Source organism: Colossoma macropomum, unplaced genomic scaffold (assembly GCF_904425465.1).
Source record: "Colossoma macropomum unplaced genomic scaffold, Colossoma_macropomum, whole genome shotgun sequence".
Classification (NCBI taxonomy): Eukaryota; Metazoa; Chordata; class Actinopteri; order Characiformes; family Serrasalmidae; genus Colossoma; species Colossoma macropomum.
In genome coordinates, this window is record NW_023495515.1 from 446,185 (window position 1) to 463,772 (window position 17,588).

The 17,588-nt window shown below is 37.4% G+C and overlaps 1 protein-coding gene across 2 annotated transcripts in view; it reads right to left on the reverse strand.

Moving 5' to 3' along the window:
• Nucleotides 1-6,542: 6,542 nt before the first annotated feature.
• Nucleotides 6,543-17,588, reverse strand: part of LOC118802286 (protein FAM133-like) — a 28,076-nt gene continuing 17,030 nt past the window's right edge. For both annotated transcript variants that reach the window (XM_036562777.1, XM_036562778.1), the window contains exons 7-16: nt 16,086-16,271; nt 15,905-16,003; nt 15,697-15,810; nt 15,538-15,609; nt 13,424-13,468; nt 11,600-11,660; nt 11,409-11,500; nt 10,260-10,379; nt 8,648-8,774; nt 6,543-6,613 (exon numbers count right to left, since the gene is read on the reverse strand). In XM_036562777.1, coding sequence (XP_036418670.1) covers nt 8,718-8,774; nt 10,260-10,379; nt 11,409-11,500; nt 11,600-11,660; nt 13,424-13,468; nt 15,538-15,609; nt 15,697-15,810; nt 15,905-16,003; nt 16,086-16,271 — 846 coding nt within the window. In that variant the 3' untranslated portion in view covers nt 6,543-6,613; nt 8,648-8,717. The remainder of the gene's footprint in view (nt 6,614-8,647; nt 8,775-10,259; nt 10,380-11,408; nt 11,501-11,599; nt 11,661-13,423; nt 13,469-15,537; nt 15,610-15,696; nt 15,811-15,904; nt 16,004-16,085; nt 16,272-17,588) is intronic.

A 17,588-nucleotide genomic window follows, 5' to 3' on the forward strand; every position in this document is an offset into this window, starting at 1 on the left:
CACTCAGAATAAGGGAAGAGGTGGACAACAATAGCTTTTCAATAGGAAGACACACCTTCAGCTTGCTGACTAGCTTGCTAAACAAACTTCGTAACATTTGTTGAGAAGCCTGGGTGTAATCTACAAAAACTTTGTGAATAATTACTTCGCCTGGCTTTAGCTTCAGATTTAGAAAGAGAACCCATCATTTTCATTGCTTAGCTTTAAGCTTGCTAACAAGCTAGCTAGCATATTTTTGAAGTTGCGTTTTCAGTCATGTGTTATAAATGTCTGTTGCTTCATAACACTTTGAACACACCAACGCATTCAATGTTAGCTTTGTGACTCTTGTTTATAGGTGCTTTCCAGCCTTAAACTAGCATTTAGCGTTTGATCGGTTTGACCAAGTTCATGATTTTGTAATGTTTTCGTCTTTACATCAATGAGGGTTCTCTCTCTACAGTACCCAGCCTGCATTGTGCAAATACATCACGTAACTAATGGGAATCAGGTAGGCTGCTAGCCATTTGTTTAAAGGCTAATACATCTGTGCTGCTAGCTAGCATTAGCGATACAGTGAAAAGAAAAATTCAGCCAGCTAGCAAAAAAAAATCAAAGAAGCCCACCTCCAAGTATACACCCCATGTTTGTTATATAGGTATTTCGACCCCTGGTTCCTTGCCCACCCAAAGGATCGTCTAACAAACTTCTCTTAAGCTAATAAAGGAATGGAATGGCCTTCAGGGATTCCCCTCAAGGGGAAACGTTAAGGGGGCTAGTCGACAAAGGCATGTTAAAAACTCTACTGAAGTGACGAGCTGATATCCCCTGATATTGACTCAGATCTTAACACCATTAATGAATCTAGTGGATCATAATTCGTGTTCGTTCAGTATTTGGTATGGAGACTCTTCCCTGGTTCCAGGTGTTGACTCAGCATCCAGATTGGTAGACGGATAAGCTCCACCCCTCCAGGTGAACCCGCCGTCGCCTCTAGGCCCAGACCACCCTGCTCCTTCAACCAGGCCATCCTGCCTTGGGTCACCTGGGAAGGGCTCGTATGGCTCTCCTTCGTTTTCTGGTGCCTCATGTCCCTCCATTCTGCTGCTGTTCTTCAGTCTCCTTCACGGTGCAGGAAACAGGGATATTATTTTAATATATACTGTTAGGTACTACAAATTAGAGTAAAAGCCTGAATAAATAACTGGAGCACTGCTTTATTATCAAGGAGTTGACATCATATTATGCTCTGTGATGTACAGAAATACTGGGAAGTCCCCATTAACTTTGATTTTGGACCAAGATGGCCAGAGGAAAGCATCTAGAGGGTGCATCATTGGCAGGAGCTTCAGTCACAAAGACTGCTCATCTGGCTAAAGTGTCAACAGGAACAGTGATATCTGCATTTGGATCTATTTAGCTTGGAAATTGTAGTGGAAAGCAAGTAATGGAAGCTTATTAGTGGGACAATAACGCTCAAACCTTTCCCCTTAAAAAACACTGAACTCAAAACATATTTCAATGTGTATGATTTACAAAACTGCCCAGAGGCCCTGGGGCTACAAGTGGTCCTGGATGTAGTTATACAGTGTCCAAAAAGTCAAAGCCTTTGGTTTAAATGAATGTGCACACCACCATTGACTTCCAGTACTGCCATTGATCATCTTTCCATTACTGCACAAAGTTAAACAAAGCCAAAGTTAACTTCTTGTCCACCAGGTTATTTTTCAAATTTTTGATTCCACCTTAAATGGTGCCACAGTTGCACTGTGATGCCTGTGACTGTTGCATGTAAGATGGAATAGTAAGTTTGATTAAGAAGCTGGCAAAAAGGAAGCCAGTTTCAGCCTCACCAAACTTAACCCCGTAAAATCCCAGGCTTATTACATACTAAGGTATATTATCCAGTAACTACAGGGACTTCAGTGCAACCTGGCTGAGCTATTCTTAGGTTATAGAAGTGTGTGGTAAAACTTTGGCCGCACTGGTGGACGCTGGTTATTTAATGGGTTAAACCCAGATCCAAACCACTAGTTGGTCAAGGTTTGAAATTTGCACTGAACTTGAGATGAGCTTTAACTTGAGGTTGTTTGTGCTAGCTGTACTCCATTCAATCTGTCGCGCAATGCTTCTCCAGCGGCTTGTGGTACAGTTTACTCTGTACAACCTTCAACATCACCAAAACAACCAAGGTCCATGACTTGCTATAGTCAATTGTCTGATTCTAGGGTGTAGGAAGAGGTAAACCTTTGGGCAGGACTGTGAAAATTTGGGTAAGCCAACTTGTTGGACACAATTTCCAAAAATGTGGCCCCAAAGAAGGTAACATGAGATAAAATCAGACACATAAGATGTGCAAAGATGAGGAAAAACAACACAGCAAAAAAGTGTTTTTGTTGTATTTAAATATTATTTTTTATGATCGTTTGACATGAAGACAGCTGCATCTTGGCTTTATCTTGGCACAGCCATCTATGTGGAAAGGTTTGAGTTGTTATTCACAGCAGGGAGTTCTCAGCACTCCCATTTCACCCCTCATTGCTCACTAGCAGTTCAACAACATTTCACACACAGAGAGCCAACAGTGTCCTACTTCAAAGAAATCTCCTCCTGGAGATCTACTTTCCTGCAGAGTTTAGTTCCAACCTGCACCTAACATGCTTCCCCTCCCCTCACCTAACACTGACCCACCTGATTCAACCAATCAGGAGCACGGTGTGGCAAACTGTGGTTGGAACTACTCCACAGGAAGGCAGATCTCCAGGGCCAGGGTTGGTGACCACTGTCACACAGTGTCAAAAACCAGATAAGCAAGTCTATGGTCTGCCAGTCTGATGTCATTTTCCCTGTTACAATTCTACATTTACCTTTTCTTTCTCTTTCTTCTTATTTTCATCATCGCCAAAAGGCAAAGTGGAGCCAGAATCCTTTTATAAACAGAAAAGAAAGTATGTTAAATTTTCCTTAAAGAAACCAGATATGCACATATTGAAAAGGCCATACTCTACATTTTTGTTGTGTTTTATTTTTCATACACTTTAAAAAATTCAGCCCAAAAAAATGACTTCATGTCGGAATAAGTACATCAACTGCTTTTATTCAACCAAAATAAGTACTTTGAATGAACCAATGCTTCAAAGTATGTACTTACGTTGAATAAAACTAGTCCCTTTGCTTTTTTCCCCCAAAGTAGCAATTTTTTTTAGGTTGAACCAATGAACCATTTCATAAATTTACATTTATGGCATTTTGGCAGACGCCCTTGTCCAGAGCGACTTATAATTGGTAGGCGATAGGAGAGTTAGGAGTCTTGCCCAAGGACTCTTATTGGTATAGTGTAGGGTGCTTAACCAGGTGGGGATTGAACCCCAGTCTAAAGCATAGAAGGTAAAGGTATTACCCACTACACTATACCTATGGGTGTTGTTGTTGCTGCTGCGCCTTATATGTAAATGAGCTCTATTCTGATTGGCTGCTTTGCATTGTGCCTTGATAAAAAAGCAGTCCAGGCTAAACACTCCTTCTAACTTTAGTGTGAATGGGTGGGGCTAAACTGCTGTACACTGAATGGGCCGACACATGTAAATGCATGTTTTTGTGATGTCACTCCAAAACAGGCTTAGATTCCATATATAGGGAGTGAATGGGATGTTTTGAAATGTTAACAATGTTTAGATCCAAAAGATCCAAGAAGAGTTCTGTGATGTGGGACCCTCAAATCAATATCTGAGAGTTTCGATATCTACTAAAATGACATCCTTCTCTTTTCTCAGAGGTCACTATGAGGTTAGTGGACATTTATCATGTGAGACATTGGACGGAGCTCCTGTCTCGTCTGGTAAAGTGGCTGGAAAATGAGATTGTGTACGTCACGAAAGTATTTTTCCATTTTATATGAAGTTCTTCGTCATGCTGTACTAAGTTATGTTTACATATTGGAAAGGAATGTCCATCACCTTCTTCTTCTTACTCCTGCCTTTCTTCTTCTTGGCCTTTTTCCTCCTCTTCCTCCTCTCCTTCTCATCCTCGCTGTCAGATGAAGATGAGGAGCTGGAGTCCTGTCAAACAAACAGTGAAGATTGTTTTCTACTTTGACTCAACATGCATTGTAGGACATTTTTGGAAAGAAGATGCTGCCTAGAACAGTGATAACCAGCCATCTGCCTGGAGATTGACTTTTTTGCAGAGTTTATAGTGAAAGATTGTGGTTGGAACTAAGCACCACTGGAAGGTCCTGTTCAAAGTTCAGAGACCACCCTTTGTTTATTTAATTTCCAGTCAAAACAGCCATCAAGTACACTCTAAGCCCAAATAAGTTCACATAACTCATTGCCCTAAAAAATTAAGTTAAGCATTTAAGTTCAATGTACTTAAGATACTAAATGCTGCATGTTAGAAAAACTAAAAAAAAATGTATTAGATTAACATAAACAGAAGTTTGTGCAACTTATAAATTCTACTTTTTTGCTAGTCAAACTTAAAATCACAATTTAATTGATACATTTCATTGATATTGAACACTTACAACAACAATTTGCCCTTCTAGCCAACAACATAAGATCAGACAGCTGAGTAAAGCACATTTGAAACATATACACCTGAGGAAAGGTTGCCTGGGTGGAATGAAAACACGTTGATGGTAAGTAAAACAAAGGGAAAGAAGCACCCAATATGCAAACAGGCTGAACCAGGAGCCAATGGGAAAGATTAAGTTCTACCCAACAAGATCATGTTACACTATAAAAAAACGTTTGTCAGTTCAACGTAAAAAATGAGTAAATTAAGTTGTTTTATTCACCCCAAATAAAGACTTTGAATGAAAGATTTTTTCGATCAAAGTAATTTTTGAGTTAAATAAAACTAATTATTTTACTTGTTACCACATGAAGTAATTTTTTACGTTACACTGACGAACGTTTTTCTTTACAGTGTAAGAAAACGAACATGCCACTGTATTTCACTTAAACAGCACAGTTTACTGAGATTCAATCAATTATACACATTTGCTGAGTAACTTTAATGAGAGAGAAACGACTACAGATGATTAGATCAGCAGTCCAGCAGTCATTTTTTAAACGTGGTGGTTTCAAAGCTACCAACTAAACTGAAGTAAGTTGATTCAAACTCAAAAATGCCATTTGAGTGTATAAAAACATCAAAAACGTTCCCTCAACTTAAAATGGTTGAGTAACATGTGGGATACATATTCACACCCCTCCACAGTTCAGTCTTAGAAGTTGGTTTTACATTTTCTTCTCACAGTCTAAATAATCCCATTCAGCGGCTACAGGTTTACATCAAAGATTTTCACCGATCCGACTGGAATTCATCCCGAGTAGATAGATTAAGACTGAGGTGTTTATATGCTCACTCTACTCAACAGATGAAAATCTCCATTGACCTGCACACTACAAGTAATCCGATCCAAATTTACCTGCATGCATAGAGCACCACTTAGAGTAGATGTTACCTTTCCGATTGGAAATGAAATCAGATGCAGGTATTTACACGGATTTTATTCTTCTCCTTAAAGGATTATTAACAGGATTACCCACCTCGTTCAATCAGATAGAAACTGATTTCAGAGTAGCCTCTATTGGACAAGTCTGTTCTGATTTAGGTGTTTACATGGACATATTCTGTTCTGATTGAGTTCAATGAATCGGATTATTTACGGATTATCAGGCTGCATGTAAACATGGCCAGTGATGCTGAGGTCTTGACTCTGAGAACATGTCTTGGTCTTCTAAATGATGTGCTTGGGGCTGTTATCTTGCTGTCGAATTAAAGTCTTCCAATCAAACGCTTTCCGGAGGGTATTGTATGGCGTATGAACACGTTTGTACTTATCAGCACTTATTCATGGAAAATGACTCCAGATGTTGTTGTACGTCCCCTGAACTTGCAGCGATCCTCCACCGTGCTTGACTGACGCTTTGAAGGATCTTTCATTCTTTTGCCAGAGTATAGACAGTTGTCTTCTCACAATGGAAGGATGGAAGGATAGATTTTTTTCTGAAGTAAGAATGGAGATTTTCTTCCATCTCTGCTGTTTATCTGATGTGGAAATGTTTAGAGACCTATCAGGTCTTGCAGGTGGTTGTTTGGAATCCCATTTTCTTCTGGATCTTTTATTCATGTTTTGACCTCCAGTTTGGGAAACTCCTGTTTCCTTTGGCTTTCCCTGTCCTTATGCAAATAGATTGTCTGGTATCAAATCTTCCCAGTCATATCTCCTGGAAAATGTATGTCTGCTCTAGCTGGAAATTAAATAAATGAAGGTTGGTCTCTGACTTTAGATCTCCAGGAACAAGGTTTTGACCCGAGTCATGGAAAAAGCACATTAGGTTCCCTAAAGGACTTTGCGAAGGATGGAAAGTTTTTCGGTAAATGACACGTATAAAGGTTTCTTCTGTACATCTGAGCTGAGAACCTTTTAGGAACCTGAGAGTTTAAGTATGGATGTAAGACGGAAAGCTGGGCTGCAATGCCTCAGTGTGGAGAATCTTACCATTTCCGCCTTCCTCTTCTTCTTCTTCTTCTTCTTCTTCTTCTTTTTCTTCTTCTTCTTTTTCTTCCTCTTGTCGTCATCACTGTCTGATGAAGAACAGTCTGATGAAGATGAGCTGGAATCCTGTGAACAGAATTTGAGAAATTTCACACGCTGACCTCCACCATTATCTAAAGCCGCTTTTTGACCGCATGGTACCGGCTGAACTCCACTAGACTCTACTCGCCTTTTTTGGGTTTCCATTAAGTAAACCTGGTACCTGGTATTGTTTTTGGCATCACCTCCGTCAGGTTCCAAGCCAGCTGAGCCAAGACCAGAAGGAGAGACATGGAAAAAGTGCAGACTACTGATTGGCCAGAGAGAATCCTCACTATCACCCTAAACACATGTGCTAATGGTAGCTACCAGGTTAGCCTCTTGCCTCACCTTTGAGCAACAAGAATCGTCTTGTCTGATATACTCTGTGTATGAACTCTGTGCTTCCCAAATGCTGCTGTTTTTTCAGGAGTCTTTCATCTTGCTGCCATCAACCTCTTCTGAACAAAATTTGTCCCCTGCATGTCACTTTATCTGCAGTGGGAATTACACTGTTCCATTTAGTGGACCTTTAACTCTTGCATTGAAAAGTAAAGGAGAAGCCAAATGCTGGTGGTCTAACACACCTAATCCAACACTAGTATTTACTAATATTGCATCCATACTGATACTGTATTGGACACTACTGATAACACAAAGAAATCAATAGAAAAAAAAATTCTCAACGCAAGGCATTAGCTTTGTCATAACCTTAAAACCAGTTTGCCAAGAATAAGTACAGATCATGCAATGTATGCACACTAACGTTATTCCCTTTAGCTGAAAGGCTGAGTCAAGGGTCTTTTGGTCATCCGTCATCTTCCACTGTGTAGTCACTACAGTCTGAGTTGATGTTAGTCCAGGTTTATCAAGGGAGCATACATGAAAGAGATATATGGAATGAACAGCTGATCTCTTGGGGTAATTATAGCCTTTAACTTATATTTGCTGACCTATTCAACATGTTTTTGTAACCTGAACAAGGAATTTGAAAACTATTCATTTAAAATGTTAATGTTAGTTAGTCCAACACAAGCTGTCTTAGTACTAGAAACACATATAATATTTAGTTAGAAAAACTTAATATCTGCGTTCTGTAATTTGACTTAAATTTATCTGCGCCTGCCCAAAAAAATTGAGTTAATTAGCAAAACAACAATCTGTGTTTTACATTCTGGCTGTGTTCCGACTGCATGCACATCGGATTTGTTTCTCAAATCAGATCTTTTGAGACGACTGTCTGCACTGTCATTTGCAAGTGATCAGATCTGGTTTGTGTGATCAGACATCACCAGCCTATCTGCATGGGTTGCTGAGGTAATGACATAGGCGTTTCAAACTGGGATGCAGGGGAGTTGGAGGTGCATCATCTTGCCCTCCAAACTCTTCAAAATTCTCTGGTATAAGTAAGAATCTTTGGTGCTTTTCTTGAATCCCAGCACTTCCATCACTCTGGATTTGACATTGTCTTTGTTTGTCACATTGCAAGTGATGCAAAAGACACTTCGAAGAGTGTCAAGACTCATCAGAGACGCATCTGTAAAAATCCGATTGGAATTGCATTGCCCTAAGGAAATCATGGACGCTGTGACCTCTGGGCTAAAGACCACTCAGCTTGTTATCAGTGTACAGTTCAAAAGCCAGTATTTATGATGGTATAGGGGGGGCATTAGTGCACATGGCATGGGTGACATGCACAGCTGTGAAGGCACGATTAATGTTGAACGATATATACATGTTTTGGCAACATATGCTGCCATCCAGATGACGTCTTTTTCAGGGAAGGCCTTGATTATTTCAGCAAGACGATGTAAAACCACATTCTGCAAGTATTACAACAGCATGGCTGAGTCTGGGTGCTAAACTGGTCTGCCTGCAGTCCAGATCTGTCACCATTGAAAACAAATGACAAACAAGCCCATTAATAATGGGTAAGTAAAATTATTAATCAATATATTGTAATAACAATCATAATATAACAATTACAATGGCTCTATACTTTTAAGGATAAGTCATCTTTTATTGCACTGATACATTTTTTGTTTTGTTGCTGCTAAACAAAATGATTCAAACAGTGTTTACCTTCTTTGCCTTCTTCTTCTTCTTTTTCTTCTTCTTCTTCTTCTTCTTCTTCTTTTTCTTTTTGTCATCGTCATCGCTCTCTGAAGACGATGAGGAGTCTTCGGGAGGATGAAGATGAGCTGGAGTCCTACACATAAAAGATTCAGCATTGGTAGCTACATTAGCTTCGTAGCTCTGGTGCAAAAACTATAGAAGCAAATTTCAGACACAAATCTTATTATAGGTCATTGTATTCAGGATAATGTTTATAATTATTATCTTACGTATAAAGCAGTGGTGTCAAAGTCAACATGTCAATATCGCATTAATGAGGTTATGATGAACGTCACGGTTTAATGACGTTAATACATTTTTCTAGGTTGACTTTTCAAACCATCTGTAGTTCCAGGCTGAAGCCCAGCTGCAGTGCTCGGTTGTTATGACTCCACGACTGTAGCAGTCATTCAAATACAAATAATCTTCATTAAGTTCACCTCCTTGTTTCTATGCTCATCGTCCATTTTATCAGCTCCACTTACTATATAGGTGCACTTTGTAGTTCTACAGTTACAGACTGTAGTCCATCTGTTTCTCTGATACTTTGTTAGCCCCCTTTTACCCTGTTCTTCAGTGGTCAGGACCCCCATGGACCCTCACAGAGCAGGTACTATTTGGATGGTGGATCATTCTCAGCACTGCAGTGACACTGACGTGGTGGTGGTGTGTTAGTGTGTGTTGCACTGGTGCGAGTGGATCAGTCAGAGCAATGCTGCTGGAGTTCAAACACCTCAGTGTCGCTGCTGGACTGAGAACCAACCAAAAACATCCAGCCAACAGCGTCCTGTGGGCAGCGTCCTGTGACCACTGATGAAAGATTAGAGCAGGGGTGTCAAACTCAACCCCTAAAGGGGCCATGTTAAAAAATCTCATTAAAACTGTGGGCCAGAGGAAAAAATGTTGTTATTTCATTTTTAATTAATGTGTTGCTTTAACCCAAACTGACCATATGAAGATGAATATTCAAAATTTAAACATCCCCGGGGCTTAGGCTTTTAAACCTGCCTATCTGATCTGAACTAGACACCTGGCCTCCTTTCTTTGCTGCAAGTTCATTAAGACTTGGGCTCAGTTTCTGAGCTGCTGAGCTGACGTTAAGTATTTATATTGGTTGAACTGCAGTTAGTGTGTTTGGTGATATGACTGGTGTGGAACTGTGTAGAATTGTTTAGAATTGAGGTGTAATCGCTGTCCAATAGCCTGTCGTTGGGGTAGGAGAGTTGAAGCACATTACGTTACAGTGCATGCTGGGGACTGTAGTGCAGCACACTGCGAAACAGGCTAATATTAATGAAAAATTAAAGTACTTTTGGGGGCCAGATAGGATTGAGTGGTGGGCCTGATCTGGCCTGTGGGCCTTGTGTTTGACACATGGGGACTAGAGGATGACCAGCAAACTGTGCAGCAGTACAGAGCTATCGTCTCTGACTTTACATCTACAAGGTGGACTGACAAGGTAGGAGTGTCTAATAGAGTGGACAGTGAGTGGACACAGTGTTTAAAAACTCCAGCAACACTGCTGTGTCTGATCCACTTGTACCAGTATGTTTGGCATAAGCTGAATGATTCTGATCACCTTCTTCTTCTTCTTCATCTTTTTCTTTTTCTTCTTTTTCTTCTTCTTCTTTTTCTTGTCATCTTCGCTGTCTGAAGATGAACTGTCCAAAGATGAGGAAGATGATGATGAAGCAGATTCCTAATGACAAGAAAAGATGTTAATACTGTTAATATATTTGATCTCTAATAATATAAAACATAAACTGCATATAATGTTCAAAATTTGGAATTTTTCAGTGATAAAAAAAACAGTTTGGTATCAGATAAATGTATACAATGATTGTAATATGCTGGGTTTGTTCATCTTCAGCTGATTCAAGTAAGTAATAGTGAAACTAGGAAGCTGAGCACATGTTTAGATGTTTCCAGAATAAAAATGAAGTAAATAATAAACCTCATATCTACAATTCATCAATCATATTTAAAAAAAAATAGAAGTCAAATCTTGACAAAGTATTTATTGTAAAAAATACAGTATAATATGAATTTCTTCTAAATAGAATTAGTGACATAGTGAATAGGAGGTCTAGACAAAAAGAAAAAAGGAAAGAAAGAAAGGAATGGTGAGAAGAAGGAAGACAAAAAAGAAAGAAAGAAAGAGAGAAAAAAGAGGGCAGGAAAAGAAGGAAAGAATGAGTTGGAGAAAAAAGTAAAACTAATGGTAACACTTTCTATGAATGTCACCTTTGTAAGCATCTGTAAACACATTTATAACATGTTATAATGTATTAATAAGGCATTATAAACATGGTTATAAATATTTATAAAAAAAAGAATTACACTGGATTACACTTTATAGCCATGTTTATTATACATTATGAATTGTTAATATAATGCATTATAAGTAGTGTTGATAACATGTTATACTGTCAGTGCCAAAGAAGTCAGTCCCAGCTTGGAGAGTGTAAAGTAAAGACAAATACCAAGCTAACGGTGGTGTACATTACCTTTCCCACATTGGGTAAAACACTGATGGCAGCACTAGTTTAAACTCTGACATTTGAAGCCTGTAATGTGCTGTAAATTGAAGTGCTTCAGTAAATTCTTCAGTAAATACTTCAATTTGAAACCTCACTCTTCAATGCATGCATTATAACATGTTATGAATGCGTTTATAGATGCTTACAAAGGTGGCATTCATAGAAAGTGTTACCAAACTAATTTCTACCTTTTTCTTTTTCTTCAACTTCTCCTTTGCTTCCTCTCTTCTTTCTTCATCATCACATCTCCTGCAGTCCTGCTCCGCCTCTGCAGGGAATTCTGGGAAATGTAGGAAAGAGTTAAGTTTAAGTTGAATGAATGGACAAAAGTTGAAAGGCTGAATGTTTGAGCTGATATCTGTAAATGATTAAATCTCACCTGAAGCACCAGCCAAGCACTCTTCACCCGTCTTCCCTTCCTCAAACTCCGTCCGCACCTCCTACCACCATTTAAGAGACATGTTCTAATTTCATATCAAGTTTATATAATGCACAGCTCTTTACTTGAAAGCTACCTTTATAGCGACTTTATAACACATGCATAAGCATAATACTTATAGATAAACACATAAAAGGCAATATTTCAGTGATTATGAACACTTTATCCCAGTAATTGCAAGAACAGAGATGTTTAATACAGTAAATAACATTGTATTGTAAAATTGTACTGTATGAACTTATATTTTGGCATTTATAACACTGTTATAAAGCATAATTCCTAAGTCTTGCATAGCATAGTGCTTCATAACAGTGTTATAAATTGAACTAATGCCTATTACTTTGGCTTAGGGCAATGAAATGTCACTTTATTCAGAGTCATTTAATGAAATGTCATCCTGCCAAAGCTGTTTAAATAAATATTCAAATATTGCACTGTGAATATGTTATTCACTACTTATAATTATAGGTATATGTGTTTGAAGACTTTATATAGGTAGCTCATTGTAAAAGCATAGAATTAAACTTTTGTGTTTATTTCCATTTTTGTTGTTTTTGATATCAAAGCAAATAAGAAAAAGAAGGAAGAAAGAAAGAAAGCAAGGAGAAAAGAAGAGAGAAAATAGGAAGGAAAACTAAAGAAAAAGAGGAAGGAAAGATATAAGGAACAGAAAAAAAGAGAAAGAAAGAAAGAGAAAGGAAAGGAATGGGAGGAAAGAAGAAAAAGGAATGAAAGAATTAAGGAAGAAAGAATAAAATAAAGAGTAAAATCAGAAAGAAAGAAATAAAGAAAGAGACAGAGAGAGAAAGGAGGGAAGCAAGAAGATAAAAAAGAAAAGAATTGAGAAAGAAAGAAAGAAAGAAAAGACAAAGAAAGGAGAGAAAAAGATTAATTAATTAATTAATTACAATTTAATGTAACATTGTACTGTGAAAATTTACAGTTTTGCATTTATAACACTTTATAAAGCATTATTCCCAAACAATGGAACTTAAAAGAGAAAGTCTTTAATAAATATTCAAGTATTGCATTACAAGTATGTTATTCATTATTTATACGTGTTACAAAGTCATATAGGTAGCTCATTGTAAAAGCATTGATTTTTACTTTTTTGCCATTTTCCTTCATTTTTTGACATTAAAGCAAACAAGAAAAGCTGTTGATCCCAAAGGTGAGTCAAATTTTAATCTAGCTAATTACACAAAGCAATTAACTACACTATTATGTAATAAATAGTAACAGGTAAAGACAGTCATCGACTCACTTTTCAGCATTTTTAGGGTCTATTTTTTAAGGAAGGTAGAACAAGAAAGCAGCTGTCCACCCTCTGGATAATCACATTACCCAAGATGCTCGGCTCCTCGACCTCAATTTCATTCCCCTTATTAAATATTCGAAGATTAAGGTGGATGGTCAGAACAGCTGATTGTGAGGGCCTTTGAAACCCTTCTTCTAATGAAATAACACCATTAGGCAGAAGCGCTGTGATAAAAGTGATGATGAGACACGTTTAGTGAAGAAATGGGAGCCGACTCGACACCCAAGGGCCTCCGCCCTGCGGGGTAATTGCAGACACATTAGCAGGTGGTGGGAAGAGTGGACAGAAATATCTGACAGCAGAGTTGAAGGTGTGGACGCCCAGAGAGACCCACAGATGGTGCCGTGGTGATATTACAGTCCCTAAAATTGCTCGTCATAATTTTATTCAATACAATTCATAATCTCTGATGGCTGGATGCAAATCCTGTATGCTAATGTTCATACCTTTTTCTCTGCACCATCATCCCAAAGTGAGCATTCTCCATTCTCCTACAAACATCGATACATTAGCTAGCACACAATTCTATTACTTAGCCAGTGTCAAAATACAGTAGTAATATCGTAGAAATTCAGTAGATGTAGTTAGTAGTACTAGTAGTAGTATTTCAGTACTAGTAGTAACATGTAAAACTGTAGCAATTCAGTCATTTTTGGGAACAGATATAATATGTTCAGAGGTAATGTAGTACTGGTAAGTAGTAGTGTAGTAGTTTAAGTAGTAATGTAGTACTGAAAAGTAGTAGTGTAGTAGTTTAAGTAGTAATGTAGTACCGAAAAGTAGTAGTGTAGTAGTTTAAGTAGTATTGTAGTAGTGGTAAGTAGTAGTGTAGTAGTTTAAGTAGTAATGTAGCAGTGATAAATAGTAGTGTAGTAGTTTAAGTAGTAATGTAGTAGTGATAAATAGTAGTGTAGTAGTTTAAGTAGTAATGTAGTACTGAAAAGTAGTAGTGTAGTAGTTTAAGTAGTATTGTAGTACTGGTAAGTAGTAGTGTAGTAGTTTAAGTAGTAATGTAGTACTGAAAAGTAGTAGTGTAGTAGTTTAAGTAGTAATGTAGTACCGAAAAGTAGTAGTGTAGTAGTTTAAGTAGTATTGTAGTAGTGGTAAGTAGTAGTGTAGTAGTTTAAGTAGTAATGTAGCAGTGATAAATAGTAGTGTAGTAGTTTAAGTAGTAATGTAGTAGTGATAAATAGTAGTGTAGTAGTTTAAGTAGTAATGTAGTAGTGATAAATAGTAGTGTAGTAGTTTAAGTAGTAATGTAGTACTGAAAAGTAGTAGTGTAGTAGTTTAAGTAGTAATGTAGTACCGAAAAGTAGTAGTGTAGTAGTTTAAGTAGTATTGTAGTAGTGGTAAGTAGTAGTGTAGTAGTTTAAGTAGTAATGTAGCAGTGATAAATAGTAGTGTAGTAGTTTAAGTAGTAATGTAGTAGTGGTAAGTAGTGTAGTAGTTTAAGTAGTAATGTAGTAGCAATTTAGTACAAGTAGGTTGTAATGTAATTATGATTCAGCAGTTCATAGTATGTATTCAGTAATAATAAGTAATAATAATTTACTTTATAATGTTTACGTCATTGAGTAGGACTAATATAGTAGTAATTTAGCAGTAGTAGTAAGTATTTTTTAGCAACTCAGTAGTAGTAAGTAGTGCTGTAATAGTAATTTAGCAGGTGTAGTAAGTAGTAATGTTTGTAATTCAGTAGCTGTAAGTAGTATTCTTTGTCATTCAGTAGTAGTAATGTAGTAGTAATTTAGCAATAGTAAAATATAGCAGTAATTTAGCAGTAGTAGTAAGTAATAATATAGTAATTCAGTAGTAGTAATGTAATTTAGCATTAGTAGTAAATAATGTAGTAATTCAGTAGTAGTAATATAGTAGTAAGTTACCAGTAGTAGTAAGTAGTGATTTTTTGTCAATTCAGTAGTTGCATGTAGTAATATAGTAGTAAGTTACCAGTAGCAAGAATGTAGTAGTAATTTAGCAGTAGTAGTAAGTAGTGATTTTAGTAATATAGTAGTAATTTTGCAGTAGTAAGAATGTTTAAGTAATTCAGTAGTAGTAATGTAGTAATACTTTAGCAGTAACAATAAGTAGTAATGCATTAGTAATTCAGTAGTAGTATTGCAGTAGTACTTTAGCAGTAACAATAGGTAGTAATGCTTCAGTAATTTAGTAGTAGTAATGTAGTAGTACATTAGCAGTAAGAGTCAGTAGTAGTTTTAGTAATTCAGTAGTAATAATGTGGTAGAACTTTAGCAGCAGTAGTAGAAAGTAGTAATGTTTTAGTAATTCAGTAGTAGTAATGTGGTGGTACTTTAGCAGTAACAGTAAGTAATAATGTTTTAGTAATTCAGTAGTAATGATATAGTAGCACTTTAGCAGCAATAAAAGTAAGTTGTAATGTTTTAGTAATTCAGTTGTAGTAATGGGGTGGTACTTTAGTGGTACAGTAAGTAGTAATGTTTTAGTAATTCAGTAGTAGTAATGTAGTAGTACTGTTTTAGTGATTCAGTAGTAATGTAGTAGTTATTCAGTAATTTAACCACAATTAAAGTCATCTTACTTTCTTAATGCTCTTGACTGACTGTTTTTCTTCGCTCTCAGAGGAGGATGAACTGGAGCTGGAGCTGTAGTACTAAGACAGACAGGGAAAATCAAAATTTATGGAATTCTGTTGGAATTCTAAAGTCACATGCGATAAATATGCCTTTCTTTGCTTTACCTTTTTCTTATCTTTCTTCCTTTGCTTCTTCTTGTTTTTCTTCTTCCTCTTTTTCTCCTTCTTTTTCTTTTTCTTCCTCTTTTCATCTTCGCTGGAACTGTCGAAGGACGAATCCTAAGCATCATCACATAAAAATACAAGTTTACTAAAACAAACAAAACTAAAGACAAAAAATATAAATATATTATTTTTTAGGCCAGTTTCTTACCTTCTTTTTCTTCTTGGCCTTCTTTTTCATCTTCTTTTTCTTTTCCTCATCTTCACTGTCCGAGGAAGAGCTATCAGATGAGGAAGATGAGCTGGAATCCTGGGAAAGAGAGAGAGAAATCCAAAAGTTTACGTTTTACCACAGCAGAAAAGAACACGCATCCTCTTTTTACGCTGCTTACCTTCTTCTTCTTGTTCTTTTTCTTATTTTTCTTCTTATTCTTCTTATTCTTCTTGTTCTTCTTCTTCTTCTTCTTCTTTCGCTTTTTCTTGTCCTTCTTCTTCATTTTCTTCTTCTGGGCAAGAGATGAAGATGTACAGTCAGGCCCAGAGTTATTGGCACCATTGATGAAATAGAGCAAAATAGACTGTAGAAGACAAACAACACAATGACTGAGTCACTGCTGTTTTCCAGACTGTGGGAGAGCTTATATCTCAATTAATGATGTCTGTACACCCAGTGGAAGATCAGATGGAAGACCAGAAGACTTTGACCCCATTTACACCTGGTCACTTCAGGTGACTGGTATCTGGGTCGTCTCCTGATATGACTTTAGCCACATGCATTTACACTTAACAGTCAAATACGTCTCTGGTTGTTTGGACTATAATCCAATTGCTGTGTGATGTCAGTCTGCTCATTACATGGCAACCAATTACCAATTGTTTATCCATTCAGCCTCTTCCTGTGCTATGCTAAGGATGGCTGCTGCCTCGAAATGCGAAATTTTGCATGCAAATTGCATGCAATTGCAAAGTTTGCATTTCTGCAAACTTTGGGGACTTAGATATAATCCTAAATCTCAAGATGCATCAATTGACCAGGTGTGAATGGATCTTTCGTAATAGGCCCTTTTCACATTTCCGCATTTTTTCTGCTGGAAGTCCTCGTTGCAGGGTACTGCTACTTCTGCTAAAGCAATGACATTAACAGTGATGACGAGTGGAGCGTGTTCAGCTCACTCGAGTGTTAGAGTTTGAAACAAAAACAGCCTCATCTCAGTTTTAATGGTTTGTCAGCTGATGATGAGCAGAGGAAAATGAATTTACGCAATTAATAAAGGAATAAACATTGTTATACGTAGGTAAGGAAACTCTTTTTCAGCACGAGGACCAACGTTAACATGCAGTTCTTGCTTTGAAGTTGCTGCTACAGCCACTTTCAGAGGAACAGTTTTCACTTTCTCCCTCAATAGCTGTTGGTATCTGAGAAAGCAAATGGTCAGCGGGGAGGAGATGTTCGTTCAGTGGAGCTAGTGTTTGCGTACGTCTACGGTGGTCTTACGGACCATGATGACCTGGCAAGCCTCACTGCCAGCATGTGTTTGTGTTTTTGCTTACTCGATTATTTTTTAGCAAGCTTTTTCAACATCTCCAGCTAACATGGCTAATCTAGCATTTTGGTTATAGTTATTGTCACCAATCCATCGATTTATCGTTCTGTAGATGTTAGCTGACTTTACTGTACTCTAATAGCTGTGAAGGAATCTCTCCACCAATCATTTATATCCTTTATTTAGTTTGGGTTCCCGCATTGATCTGTGTTTGGTTCTCCAACAGCTCTGCACACATTCTCGAATTTCAATCTTGGCAGCTATGACAAAGATAAAGTGACACATATTTCTGTGGTGGCTGAAGTGATACAATCCTTGTATTTCTGAGGTTAGTAACTGTCCGTAAGGCAA